The 13,301-nt window shown below is 47.3% G+C and overlaps 1 protein-coding gene across 2 annotated transcripts in view; it reads left to right on the top strand.

The window, feature by feature from the left end:
• The window catches only part of tgfb1a (transforming growth factor, beta 1a), a 43,226-nt gene that overhangs the window by 28,901 nt on the left and 1,024 nt on the right, over positions 1-13,301 (top strand). The window contains exons 3-6 of one of the 2 annotated variants that reach the window (XM_014215445.3): positions 1,488-1,719; positions 2,193-2,343; positions 4,770-4,880; positions 11,487-13,301. The exon at positions 11,487-13,301 is cut by the window's right edge and continues 1,024 nt beyond it. In XM_014215445.3, the coding sequence (XP_014070920.1) occupies positions 1,488-1,719; positions 2,193-2,343; positions 4,770-4,880; positions 11,487-11,534 (542 nt within the window). In that variant the 3' untranslated portion in view covers positions 11,535-13,301. The remainder of the gene's footprint in view (positions 1-1,487; positions 1,720-2,192; positions 2,344-4,769; positions 4,881-11,486) is intronic. The other variant, XM_014215446.3, reaches the window with a different exon arrangement.

Here is a 13,301-nt window from a genome sequence, read left to right as displayed (position 1 = left end):
CACGTCTTTGTGTGTGATTGTTATTTTGTTTAGATCGGTATGTTCCGGCTGGTTTGTACCGGGTGCTGTTTATCACCCATGCTTTGTGGCAACCGTTCTTTTTTTGCACTTTGTAAATTGTTTACTTTGTGCCGTCGAGTAAAGTACAATTGTTTCACTCATCTCTGCTCTCCTGATTAGTTCTCCTTTCCTTCCTCTGTCACTTGTGGTTGTCGTGTGGTTGTTTCTGAGGATTGCTAGCCAATAGGGGATCATATTGGACCATGTAGCCTATTGGAATCCCTTATGGAATTCAGACCACACTTTAGCGGGTTAAACCTGGAGCCTGGCGCACACGGTTCACAACCACTGGACCGTTGTCTTCACAGTTCCTTGATTAGTGAGGATTATTAGGGTAGATTTATAGGACCTGTATATAAACTACTGTTCAACCTCTATTGTACACTTTTCTTACCTTCCAATATTTCATGATTTGAACAATTTAATATTTTTCACGAGGAATTTAACCACTGTATTTTGGATTCACCAATATATTTTGTGCGTAAAAGCTTTCCAAACGTTTTTTGTTGTTGTTGTTTGTGATTCATAAACACTTTCCTAACACCTACAATTCTATACAAGATCAGAGTATTTTTAAATCAACCAATTGGTGTTGAATAAGAGATAAATATGCATGTATTTCCATGGCTTTCGTTTGTAAAAAATAAAAAAAACAGGAAGGAAAACGTCGCACGGTGCTTCTCATGCTCCCAGGTAATTTATTACACCAGCGTTTCAACCCTTAGGTTTTCATCAGGCATCCATCGTTCATTAACCCCTAATATTCTGAACCGTTCTGTCCATCTATTCTAGTGAGTCTGTGGAGAAAATTATAATTAAAGGTACACCAAATTTTAAAGGGATGACTTTATTATGATAAATGTGCCGAAAACTCCGTTGAATGAAAACTCAGCGAGAAAATCTATTGGCCAGCAAGTGGAAGGATTGAATTAAATGTATTCAGCGCGTGCAAGGAAACCACGCCCGCAAAGCCCGTTACACACCTGCAAAAAAGTAAATCTGAATACCAACTACTGGGTAGTGCATAGGAAAAGCGTACATTCGTAAGTCTGAGTCGAACCCAATGTAAAAATGTAATTAAAAACTTCATGCTGAACCCCTCTCATATTAAACACCAATAGTATTCACTATGTAGATGGTTTATATTTAGGATAATGTTTTACACAGCTTTGTCATTTTATACATTTTTAAAAAAATCATCTTATTTAATTATTTCATATATTTTACATGTGATAAGGCCACACAGAGGACCAGAGATAATTACAGACGCCTGTAAAAATATGGAGTACCCAAAAAGGGTCACTAGATGTCTTTTATAGATGACATAAAATCCTTGAAAGATACCACCATTTTGGTAGTTTGCTGGTAAACTTTGAAAGGTTCTATTAATATACCCTCCCTTTGCAACTGCTCTGGTTGTGTTTCAGAGGAAGAGCAGGGCTTTGAGTTGAAGCTGTACTGTGAGTGTGGTAAATCCGAGGAACCGTTCCTCTTCACTATCTCTGGGTTGGACAGCGGGGTACGAGGTGACGTGGCTGGTTTAGCCAAGAACATGAGGAAGCCTCATATCTTGGCCATGTCCATCCCCCAGAACTACAGTTCACAGCTCACCTCCTCACGTAAGAAACGGGCCACCACTACAGACGACACCTGCACAGAGTAAGGACTGTTATGTCTGTCTGTCTGTCTGTCTGTCTGTCTGTCTGTCTGTCTGTCTGTCTGTCTGTCTGTCTGTCTGTCTGTCTGTCTGTCTGTCTGTCTGTCTGTCTGTCTGTCTGTCTGTCTGCCTTTCTGTCTCTATCTGGCTGTTCAACTATCTGTCTGTCTCTATCTGTCTGTCTGTCTGTCTGTCTGTCTGTCTGTCTGTCTGTCTGTCTGTCTGTCTGTCTGTCTGTCTGTCTGTCTGTCTGTCTGTCTGTCTGTCTGTCTGTCTGATCTGGCTGTTCGTCTGTCTGTCTGTCTGTCTCGTCTGTCTGTCTGTCTGTCTGTCTGTCTGTCTGTCTGTCTGTCTGTCTGTCTGTCTGTCTGTCTGTCTGTCTGTCTGTCTGTCTGTCTGTCTGTCTGTCTGTCTGTCTGTCTGTCTGTCTGTCTGTCTGTCTCACCCTAACATCTTCCTCCCTTCTGTTCTGCAGTAAAACAGAGAACTGCTGCGTGAGGAAACTCTACATCGACTTCAGGAAAGATCTGGGCTGGAAGTGGATCCACAAGCCAAAAGGTTACCATGCCAACTACTGCATGGGCTCATGCACCTACATCTGGAATGCTGAAAACAAATACTCTCAGGTACAGTTCTAGTATACTCTCAGGTACAGTTCTAGAATACTCTCAGGTACACTTCTAGAATACTCTCAGGTACAGTTCTAGAATACTCTCAGGTACAGTTCTAGATTACTCTCAGGTACACTTCTAGAATACCCTCAGGTACACTTCTAGAATACTCTCAGGTACACTTCTAGATTACTCTCAGGTACACTTCTAGAATACCCTCAGGTACACTTCTAGAATACTCTCGGGTACACTTCTAGAATACTCCCGGGTACACTTCTAGAATACTCTCGGGTACACTTCTAGAATACTCTCGGGTACACTTCTAGAATACTCTCAGGTACAGTTCTAGAATACCCTCAGGTACACTTCTAGAATACTCTCGGGTACACTTCTAGAATACTCCCGGGTACACTTCTAGAATACTCTCGGGTACACTTCTAGAATACTCTCGGGTACACTTCTAGAATACTCTCAGGTACAGTTCTAGAATAATCTCAGGTACAGTTCTAGAATACTTGCAGGTATACCTCTAGAATACTTTCAGGTATACCTCTAGAATACTTTCAGGTATACCTCTAGAATACTTGCAGGTATACCTCTAGAATACTTGCAGGTATACCTCTAGAATACTTTCAGGTATACCTCTAGAATACTTGCAGGTATACCTCTAGAATACTTGCAGGTATACCTCTAGAATACTTGCAGGTATACCTCTAGAATACTTTCAGGTATACCTCTAGAATACTTGCAGGTATACCTCTAGAATACTTGCAGGTATACCTCTAGAATACTTGCAGGTATACCTCTAGAATACTTGCAGGTATACCTCTAGAATACTTTCAGGTATACCTCTAGAATACTTGCAGGTATACCTCTAGAATACTTGCAGGTATACCTCTAGAATACTTGCAGGTATACCTCTAGATTACTTGCAGGTATACCTCTAGAATACTTGCAGGTATACCTCTAGAATACTTTCAGGTATACCTCTAGAATACTCTCAGGTTCAAGTCTGGAATGGTACATCTCCACTTAAAGATGGAACTTAAGGATTGTGGACACTGGCCAGTCAGGCTCGTAGACCACAATGTTTACTAGCCCGGGTCCAAAATCTGACAACATTTCACTTGCCGGCGGGCTAGTTTGACACAGCTTAATTTCCACCCCTGTCTCCACTAATATAGTAATTTTCTGTAACGTTTCTAGGAAACAGAGAGCTCTGGCGTAAAGAGTGAGGATGTGAGGCAGACATCTGTCATGTGACTGAAGCTGATAGATACTAGTTGTGTGTAATCACAAGTGTCTGTGGACCAGTTCCAGCTAGTTAGATATACTAGTAGAAAGTCCTCCCGATCGATCTATTTACTGTCTGTCTGTAATGCCACTGTTTACACCTCTGGGGCTCTAGTTGCTGCTTTCTTAGTGGTCAGGTCACGTGTTCTAGAAAAACTCCTGCCTCACTAGCCCTGTACTGTTAAATCCTAATAGTAAGTGATGACGTCTGCATGAGGCATGGTGGTCAGGGTTAAGAACTGTCTCAGCAAGGGGCCAGTAAACACTAGACATGTATTGACTGTGCTCTCTCTCTCTCCCACTCTTCCTCTCCCTCTCTCTCTCTCTCTCTCTCTCTCTCTTTCTCCCACTCTTCATCTCTCTCCCTCTCTCTCCCCCTTTCTCCCACTCTTCCTCTCTCTCCCTCTCTCTTCCCCTTTCTCCCACTCTTCCTCTCTCTCCCTCTCTCTTCCTCTCTCTCACTTTCTCTCTCCCTCTCTCTCTCTCTTTCTCCCACTCTTCCTCTCTCTCCCCCTCTCTCTCTCCGTTTCTCTTTCTCACACTCTTCCTCTCTCTCCCTCTCTCTCCCCCTTTCTCCCACTCTTCCTCTCTCTCCCTCTCGCTCCCTTTCTCTCTCTCTCTCTTTCTCCCACTCTTCCTCTCTCTCCCCCTTTCTCCCACTCTTCCTCTCTCTCCCCCTTTCTCCCACTCTTCCTCTCTCTCCCCCTTTCTCCCACTCTTCCTCTCTCCCCCTCTCTCTTCCTCTCTCTCTCTTTCTTTCTCACACTCTTTCTCTCTCCCTTTCTCTCTCCCTCTCTCTCTCTTTCTCCCACTTTTCCTCTCTCTCCCTTTCTTTCCCTCGCTCCATCTCCTTCCGCCTTTCTACCTCTCCCTCCCTCTCTCTCTCTGTCCAACACATACATGTTATTTCTCCGCGATGTAGCTCTTGTGTGTCATATTGTCTTGGCGCAGTGCTTTTGCTGACAATGCGCTAGTTAAGTGACCTGTCTGTGTTTGTCTCTCTCTCTCTCTCTCTCTCTCTCCCCCTCTCTCTCTCACACACACACACACACACACACACACACACACACACACACACACACACACACACACACACACACACACACACACACACACACACACACACACACACACACACACACACTCAGATCCTTGCCCTGTACAAACACCACAACCCAGGAGCCTCGGCCCAGCCGTGCTGCGTACCCCAGGTCTTGGACCCTCTGCCAATCCTGTACTACGTAGGGAGACAACATAAGGTACAGCTGACACCCTAACCTACACAATGTATTAACACTTCTGTGTTTTAAAGGCGAGACATTCTACTTCTACATGACATAATCAATCACGACTGTTGGTGACAGATGTTCAGCTAACAGTGGTGTGGGTCTGTAGTCTCTAACAGTGGTGTGGGTCTGTAGTCTCTAACAGTGGTGTGGGTCTGTAGTCTCTAACAGTGGTGTGGGTCTGTAGTCTCTAACAGTGGTGTGGGTCTGTAGTCTCTAACAGTGGTCTGTAGTCTCTAACAGTGGTGTGGGTCTGTAGTCTCTAACAGTGGTGTGGGTCTGTAGTCTCTAACAGTGGTCTGTAGTCTCTAACAGTGGTGTGGGTCTGTAGTCTCTAACAGTGGTGTGGGTCTGTAGTCTCTAACAGTGGTGTGGGTCTGTAGTCTCTAACAGTGGTGTGGGTCTATAGTCTCTAACAGTGGTGTGGGTCTGTAGTCTCTAACAGTGGTGTGGGTCTGTAGTCACTAACAGTGGTGTGGGTCTGTAGTCTCTAACAGTGGTGTGGGTCTGTAGTCACTAACAGTGGTGTGGGTCTGTAGTCACTAACAGTGGTGTGGGTCTATAGTCACTAACAGTGGTGTGGGTCTGTAGTCACTAACAGTGGTGTGGGTCTGTAGTCTCTAACAGTGGTGTGGGTCTGTAGTCACTAACAGTGGTGTGGGTCTATAGTCTCTAACAGTGGTGTGGGTCTGTAGTCACTAACAGTGGTGTGGGTCTATAGTCTCTAACAGTGGTGTGGGTCTGTAGTCTCTAACAGTGGTGTGGGTCTGTAGTCACTAACAGTGGTGTGGGTCTATAGTCTCTAACAGTGGTGTGGGTCTGTAGTCTCTAACAGTGGTGTGGGTCTGTAGTCACTAACAGTGGTGTGGGTCTGTAGTCACTAACAGAGGTCTGTAGTCACTAACAGTGGTGTGGGTCTGTAGTCACTAACAGTGGTGTGGGTCTGTAGTCACTAACAGTGGTGTGGGTCTGTAGTCTCTAACAGTGGTCTGTAGTCACTAACGGTGGTGTGGGTCTGTAGTCACTAACAGTGGTGTGGGTCTGTAGTCACTAACAGTGGTGTGGGTCTGTAGTCTCTAACAGTGGTGTGGGTCAGTAGTCACTAACAGTGGTGTGGGTCTGTAGTCACTAACAGTGGTGTGGGCCTGTAGTCTCTAACAGTGGTGTGGGTCTATAGTCTCTAACAGTGGTGTGGGTCTGTAGTCTCTAACAGTGGTCTGGGTCTATAGTCCCTAACAGTGGTGTGGGTCTGTAGTCTCTAACAGTGGTGTGGGTCTGTAGTCTCTAACAGTGGTGTGGGTCTGTAGTCACTAACAGTGATATGGGTCTGTAGTCACTAACAGTGGTGTGGGTCTGTAGTCTCTAACAGTGGTGTGGGTCTGTAGTCTCTAACAGTGGTGTGGGTCTGTAGTCTCTAACAGTGGTGTGGGTCTGTAGTCTCTAACAGTGGTGTGGGTCTGTAGACTCTAACAGTGGTGTGGGTCTGTAGTCTCTAACAGTGGTGTGGGTCTGTAGTCACTAACAGTGGTGTGGGTCTATAGTCTCTAACAGTGGTGTGGGTCTGTAGTCTATAACAGTGGTGTGGGTCTGTAGTCTCTAACAGTGGTGTGGGTCTGTAGTCTCTAACAGTGGTGTGGGTCTGTAGTCTCTAAAAGTGGTGTGGGTCTGTAGTCACTAACAGTGGTGTGGGTCTATAGTCTCTAACAGTGGTGTGGGTCTGTAGTCTCTAACAGTGGTGTGGGTCTGTAGTCTCTAACAGTGGTGTGGGTCTGTAGTCTCTAAAAGTGGTGTGGGTCTGTAGTCACTAACAGTGGTGTGGGTCTATAGTCTCTAACAGTGGTGTGGGTCTGTAGTCTCTAACAGTGGTGTGGGTCTGTAGTCTCTAACAGTGGTGTGGGTCTGTAGTCTCTAACAGTGGTGTGGGTTTGTAGTCTCTAACAGTGGTGTGGGTCTGTAGTCTCTAACAGTGGTGTGGGTCTGTAGTCTCTAACAGTGGTCTGTAGTCTCTAACACTGGTGTGGGTCTGTACTCTCTAACAGTGGTGTGGGTCTGTAGTCACTAACAGTGGTCTGTAGTCTCTAACAGTGGTGTGGGTCTGTAGTCTCTAACAGTGGTGTGGGTCTGTAGTCTCTAACAGTGGTGTGGGTCTGTAGTCTCTAACAGTGGTGTGGGTTTGTAGTCTCTAACAGTGGTGTGGGTCTGTAGTCTCTAACAGTGGTGTGGGTCTGTAGTCTCTAACAGTGGTGTGGGTCTGTAGTCTCTAACAGTAGTGTGGGTCTGTAGTCTCTAACAGTGGTGTGGGTCTGTAGTCTCTAACAGTGGTGTGGGTCTGTAGTCACTAACAGTGGTCTGTAGTCTCTAACAGTGGTGTGGGTCTGTAGTCTCTAACAGTGGTGTGGGTCTGTAGTCACTAACAGTGGTCTGTAGTCTCTAACAGTGGTGTGGGTCTGTAGTCTCTAACAGTGGTGTGGGTCTGTAGTCACTAACAGTGGTGTGGGTCTGTAGTCTCTAACAGTGGTGTGGGTCTGTAGTCTCTAACAGTGGTGTGGGTCTGTAGTCACTAACAGTGGTGTGGGTCTGTAGTCACTAACAGTGGTGTGGGTCTGTAGTCTCTAACAGTGGTGTGGGTCTGTAGTCACTAACAGTGGTGTGGGTCTGTAGTCTCTAACAGTGGTGTGGGTCTGTAGTCTCTAACAGTGGTGTGGGTCTGTAGTCACTAACAGTGGTGTGGGTCTGTAGTCTCTAACAGTGGTGTGGGTCTGTAGTCTCTAACAGTGGTGTGGGTCTGTAGTCTCTAACAGTGGTGTGGGTCTGTAGTCACTAACAGTGGTGTGGGTCTGTAGTCACTAACAGTGGTGTGGGTCTGTAGTCTCTAACAGTGGTGTGGGTCTGTAGTCACTAACAGTGGTGTGGGTCTGTAGTCTCTAACAGTGGTGTGGGTCTGTAGTCTCTAACAGTGGTGTGGGTTCTGTAGTCACTAACAGTGGTGTGGGTCTGTAGTCTCTAACAGTGTTGTGGGTCTGTAGTCACTAACAGTGGTGTGGGTCTGTAGTCTCTAACAGTGGTGTGGGTCTGTAGTCTCTAACAGTGGTGTGGGTTCTGTAGTCACTAACAGTGGTGTGGGTCTGTAGTCTCTAACAGTGGTGTGGGTCTGTAGTCTCTAACAGTGGTGTGGGTTCTGTACTCACTAACAGTGGTGTGGGTCTGTAGTCTCTAACAGTGGTGTGGGTCTGTAGTCACTAACAGTGGTGTGGGTCTGTAGTCACTAACAGTGGTGTGGGTCTGTAGTCTCTAACAGTGGTGTGGGTCTGTAGTCACTAACAGTGGTGTGGGTCTGTAGTCTCTAACAGTGGTGTGGGTCTGTAGTCACTAACAGTGGTGTGGGTCTGTAGTCACTAACAGTGGTGTGGGTCTGTAGTCACTAACAGTGGTGTGGGTCTGTAGTCACTAACAGTGGTGTGGGTCTGTAGTCTCTAACAGTGGTGTGGGTCTGTAGTCTCTAACAGTGGTGTGGGTCTGTAGACTCTAACAGTGGTGTGGGTCAGTAGTCACTAACAGTGGTGTGGGTCTGTAGTCACTAACAGTGGTGTGGGCCTGTAGTCTCTAACAGTGGTGTGGGTCTATAGTCTCTAACAGTGGTGTGGGTCTGTAGTCTCTAACAGTGGTGTGGGTCTATAGTCCCTAACAGTGGTGTGGGTCTGTAGTCTCTAACAGTGGTGTGGGTCTGTAGTCTCTAACAGTGGTGTGGGTCTGTAGTCACTAACAGTGATGTGGGTCTGTAGTCACTAACAGTGGTGTGGGTCTGTAGTCTCTAACAGTGGTGTGGGTCTGTAGTCTCTAACAGTGGTGTGGGTCTGTAGTCTCTAACAGTGGTGTGGGTCTGTAGTCTCTAACAGTGGTGTGGGTCTGTAGTCACTAACAGTGGTGTGGGTCTATAGTCTCTAACAGTGGTGTGGGTCTGTAGTCTATAACAGTGGTGTGGGTCTGTAGTCTCTAACAGTGGTGTGGGTCTGTAGTCTCTAACAGTGGTGTGGGTCTGTAGTCTCTAAAAGTGGTGTGGGTCTGTAGTCACTAACAGTGGTGTGGGTCTATAGTCTCTAACAGTGGTGTGGGTCTGTAGTCTCTAACAGTGGTGTGGGTCTGTAGTCTCTAACAGTGGTGTGGGTTTGTAGTCTCTAACAGTGGTGTGGGTCTGTAGTCTCTAACAGTGGTGTGGGTCTGTAGTCTCTAACAGTGGTCTGTAGTCTCTAACACTGGTGTGGGTCTGTAGTCTCTAACAGTGGTGTGGGTCTGTAGTCACTAACAGTGGTCTGTAGTCTCTAACAGTGGTGTGCGTCTGTAGTCTCTAACAGTGGTGTGGGTCTGTAGTCTCTAACAGTGGTGTGGGTCTGTAGTCTCTAACAGTGGTGTGGGTTTGTAGTCTCTAACAGTGGTGTGGGTCTGTAGTCTCTAACAGTGGTGTGGGTCTGTAGTCTCTAACAGTAGTGTGGGTCTGTAGTCTCTAACAGTGGTGTGGGTCTGTTGTCTCTAACAGTGGTGTGGGTCTGTAGTCACTAACAGTGGTCTGTAGTCTCTAACAGTGGTGTGGGTCTGTAGTCTCTAACAGTGGTGTGGGTCTGTAGTCACTAACAGTGGTCTGTAGTCTCTAACAGTGGTGTGGGTCTGTAGTCTCTAACAGTGGTGTGGGTCTGTAGTCACTAACAGTGGTGTGGGTCTGTAGTCACTAACAGTGGTGTGGGTCTGTAGTCTCTAACAGTGGTGTGGGTCTGTAGTCACTAACAGTGGTGTGGGTCTGTAGTCTCTAACAGTGGTGTGGGTCTGTAGTCTCTAACAGTGGTGTGGGTCTGTAGTCACTAACAGTGGTGTGGGTCTGTAGTCTCTAACAGTGGTGTGGGTCTGTAGTCTCTAACAGTGGTGTGGGTCTGTAGTCACTAACAGTGGTGTGGGTCTGTAGTCTCTAACAGTGGTGTGGGTCTGTAGTCTCTAACAGTGGTGTGGGTCTGTAGTCACTAACAGTGGTGTGGGTCTGTAGTCTCTAACAGTGGTGTGGGTCTGTAGTCTCTAACAGTGGTGTGGGTTCTGTAGTCACTAACAGTGGTGTGGGTCTGTAGTCTCTAACAGTGGTGTGGGTCTGTAGTCACTAACAGTGGTGTGGGTCTGTAGTCTCTAACAGTGGTGTGGGTCTGTAGTCTCTAACAGTGGTGTGGGTTCTGTAGTCACTAACAGTGGTGTGGGTCTGTAGTCTCTAACAGTGGTGTGGGTCTGTAGTCTCTAACAGTGGTGTGGGTTCTGTAGTCACTAACAGTGGTGTGGGTCTGTAGTCTCTAACAGTGGTGTGGGTCTGTAGTCACTAACAGTGGTGTGGGTCTGTAGTCACTAACAGTGGTGTGGGTCTGTAGTCTCTAACAGTGGTGTGGGTCTGTAGTCACTAACAGTGGTGTGGGTCTGTAGTCTCTAACAGTGGTGTGGGTCTGTAGTCACTAACAGTGGTGTGGGTCTGTAGTCACTAACAGTGGTGTGGGTCTGTAGTCACTAACAGTGGTGTGGGTCTGTAGTCACTAACAGTGGTGTGGGTCTGTAGTCTCTAACAGTGGTGTGGGTCTGTAGTCTCTAACAGTGGTGTGGGTCTGTAGTCACTAACAGTGGTGTGGGTCTGTAGTCTCTAACAGTGGTGTGGGTCTGTAGTCACTAACAGTGGTGTGGGTCTGTAGTCACTAACAGTGGTGTGGGTCTGTAGTCTCTAACAGTGGTGTGGGTCAGTAGTCACTAACAGTGGTGTGGGTCTGTAGTCACTAACAGTGGTGTGGGCCTGTAGTCTCTAACAGTGGTGTGGGTCTATAGTCTCTAACAGTGGTGTGGGTCTGTAGTCTCTAACAGTGGTCTGGGTCTATAGTCCCTAACAGTGGTGTGGGTCTGTAGTCTCTAACAGTGGTGTGGGTCTGTAGTCTCTAACAGTGGTGTGGGTCTGTAGTCACTAACAGTGATGTGGGTCTGTAGTCACTAACAGTGGTGTGGGTCTGTAGTCTCTAACAGTGGTGTGGGTCTGTAGTCTCTAACAGTGGTGTGGGTCTGTAGTCTCTAACAGTGGTGTGGGTCTGTAGTCTCTAACAGTGGTGTGGGTCTGTAGACTCTAACAGTGGTGTGGGTCTGTAGTCTCTAACAGTGGTGTGGGTCTGTAGTCTCTAACAGTGGTGTGGGTCTGTAGTCTCTAACAGTGGTGTGGGTCTGTAGTCACTAACAGTGGTGTGGGTCTGTAGTCTCTAACAGTGGTGTGGGTCTGTAGTCACTAACAGTGGTGTGGGTCTGTAGTCTCTAACAGTGGTGTGGGTCTGTAGTCACTAACAGTGGTGTGGGTCTGTAGTCACTAACAGTGGTGTGGGTCTGTAGTCACTAACAGTGGTGTGGGTCTGTAGTCACTAACAGTGGTGTGGGTCTGTAGTCTCTAACAGTGGTGTGGGTCTGTAGTCTCTAACAGTGGTGTGGGTCTGTAGTCTCTAACAGTGGTGTGGGTCTGTAGTCACTAACAGTGGTGTGGGTCTGTAGTCTCTAACAGTGGTGTGGTGTGTTTGTTTGTTTCAGGTGGAACAGTTGTCCAACATGATTGTGGAGAGCTGTAAGTGCAGCTAGAAGACATAGGTCATAGGTCATCTCTCCTCTATCTCCACTATCTCTGCCCCTTCGCCTCACACACACCCATTACGGAGACACGGAGAAGGGATGGAGGGAGGAGAGAGAACTCAAGAGAGGAGCAAGAGACGAGAAGATAATCATTGTGATCCATTACAGAACCAACCTCTTCTTGATGGAACAAGACCCGGACTGTGGACATTTCTGCTTTTACATCCACTTTATATCCTGGATGAATATAGGCTTTTACATTTAAATAATACATTTTTATCTCAAAGAGTGAATTAATTTATTGTTTTACATGTAGCAGAGCTGTATAGTGTATTACTGTAGAGACTTAGAGGTGCAGTGGCTGTGTGGGGTAGTGATGGAGAGACTTTGGGGACAGGGTAGGGGTTATCCGATACCCCAGAAGTGGTACAGGAGGACATCATTGGACCCAGACATGACTAACAGGACCAGAAAATGAAATCCTTCATTTTAGGAGAACACACATTTTTTTTTCTAGTAAGGATGGGCTCAGGACTTTTTTTTTATAACCAACAGTGCCTGTCCAGAACTCACTTGTGCCAGACATTAGAACGAGGACACCACACGTTCGCACAAAAGCCTAAAGACCTTGTTTATGTGGGTGAATCATTGGGCTGGACCAGGTGTTATCCTATCCCAGAAGAGGTTGGAGAAGTGTGTTACGACAGCGAGCCTCCCTGGCTAGAAAGACTGTTTACTGGTCGATGGCTTACAGAGAGACTGTTTACTGGTCGATGGGCCTCCAGAGAGACTGTTTATTGGTCGATGGGCCTCCAGAGAGACTGTTTACTGGTCGATGGGCCTCCAGAGAGACTGTTTATTGGTCGATGGGCTTCCAGAGAGACTGTTTACTGGTCGATGGGCCTCCAGAGAGACTGTTTATTGGTCGATGGGCCTCCAGAGAGACTGTTTACTGGTCGATGGGCCTCCAGAGAGACTGTTTATTGGTCGATGGGCCTCCAGAGAGACTGTTTATTGGTCGATGGTCCTACAGAGAGACTGTTTACTGGTCGATGGGCCTCCAGAGAGACTGTTTACTGGTCGATGGGCCTCCAGAGAGGCTGTTTACTGGTCGATGGGCCTCCAGAGAGACTGTTTACTGGTCGATGGGCCTCCGGAGAGACTGTATATTGGTCGATGGGCCTCCAGAGAGACTGTTTATTGGTCGATGGGCCTCCAGAGAGACTGTTTATTGGTCGATGGGCCTCCAGAGAGACTGTTTATTGGTCGATGGGCCTCCAGAGAGACTGTTTATTGGTCGATGGGCCTCCAGAGAGACTGTTTATTGGTCGATGGGCCTCCAGAGAGACTGTTTACTGGTCGATGGGCCTCCAGAGAGACTGTTTACTGGTCGATGGGCCTCCAGAGAGGCTGTTTACTGGTCGATGGGCCTCCAGAGAGACTGTTTACTGGTCGATGGGCCTCCGGAGAGACTGTATATTGGTCGATGGGCCTCCAGAGAGACTGTTTATTGGTCGATGGGCCTCCAGAGAGACTGTTTATTGGTCGATGGGCCTCCAGAGAGACTGTTTATTGGTCGATGGGCCTCCAGAGAGACTGTTTATTGGTCGATGGGCCTCCAGAGAGACTGTTTATTGGTCGATGGGCCTCCAGAGAGACTGTTTACTGGTCGATGGGCCTCCAGAGAGACTGTTTACTGGTCGATGGGCCTCCAGAGAGACTGTTTACTGGTCGATGGGCCTCCAGAGAGACTGTTTATTGGTCGATGGTCCTACG

This window comes from Salmo salar, chromosome 09, assembly GCF_965601325.2.
Source record: "Salmo salar chromosome 09, fSalSal1, whole genome shotgun sequence".
Taxonomy (NCBI): Eukaryota; Metazoa; Chordata; class Actinopteri; order Salmoniformes; family Salmonidae; genus Salmo; species Salmo salar.
This window is presented reverse-complemented; position numbering and strand designations above follow the sequence as displayed.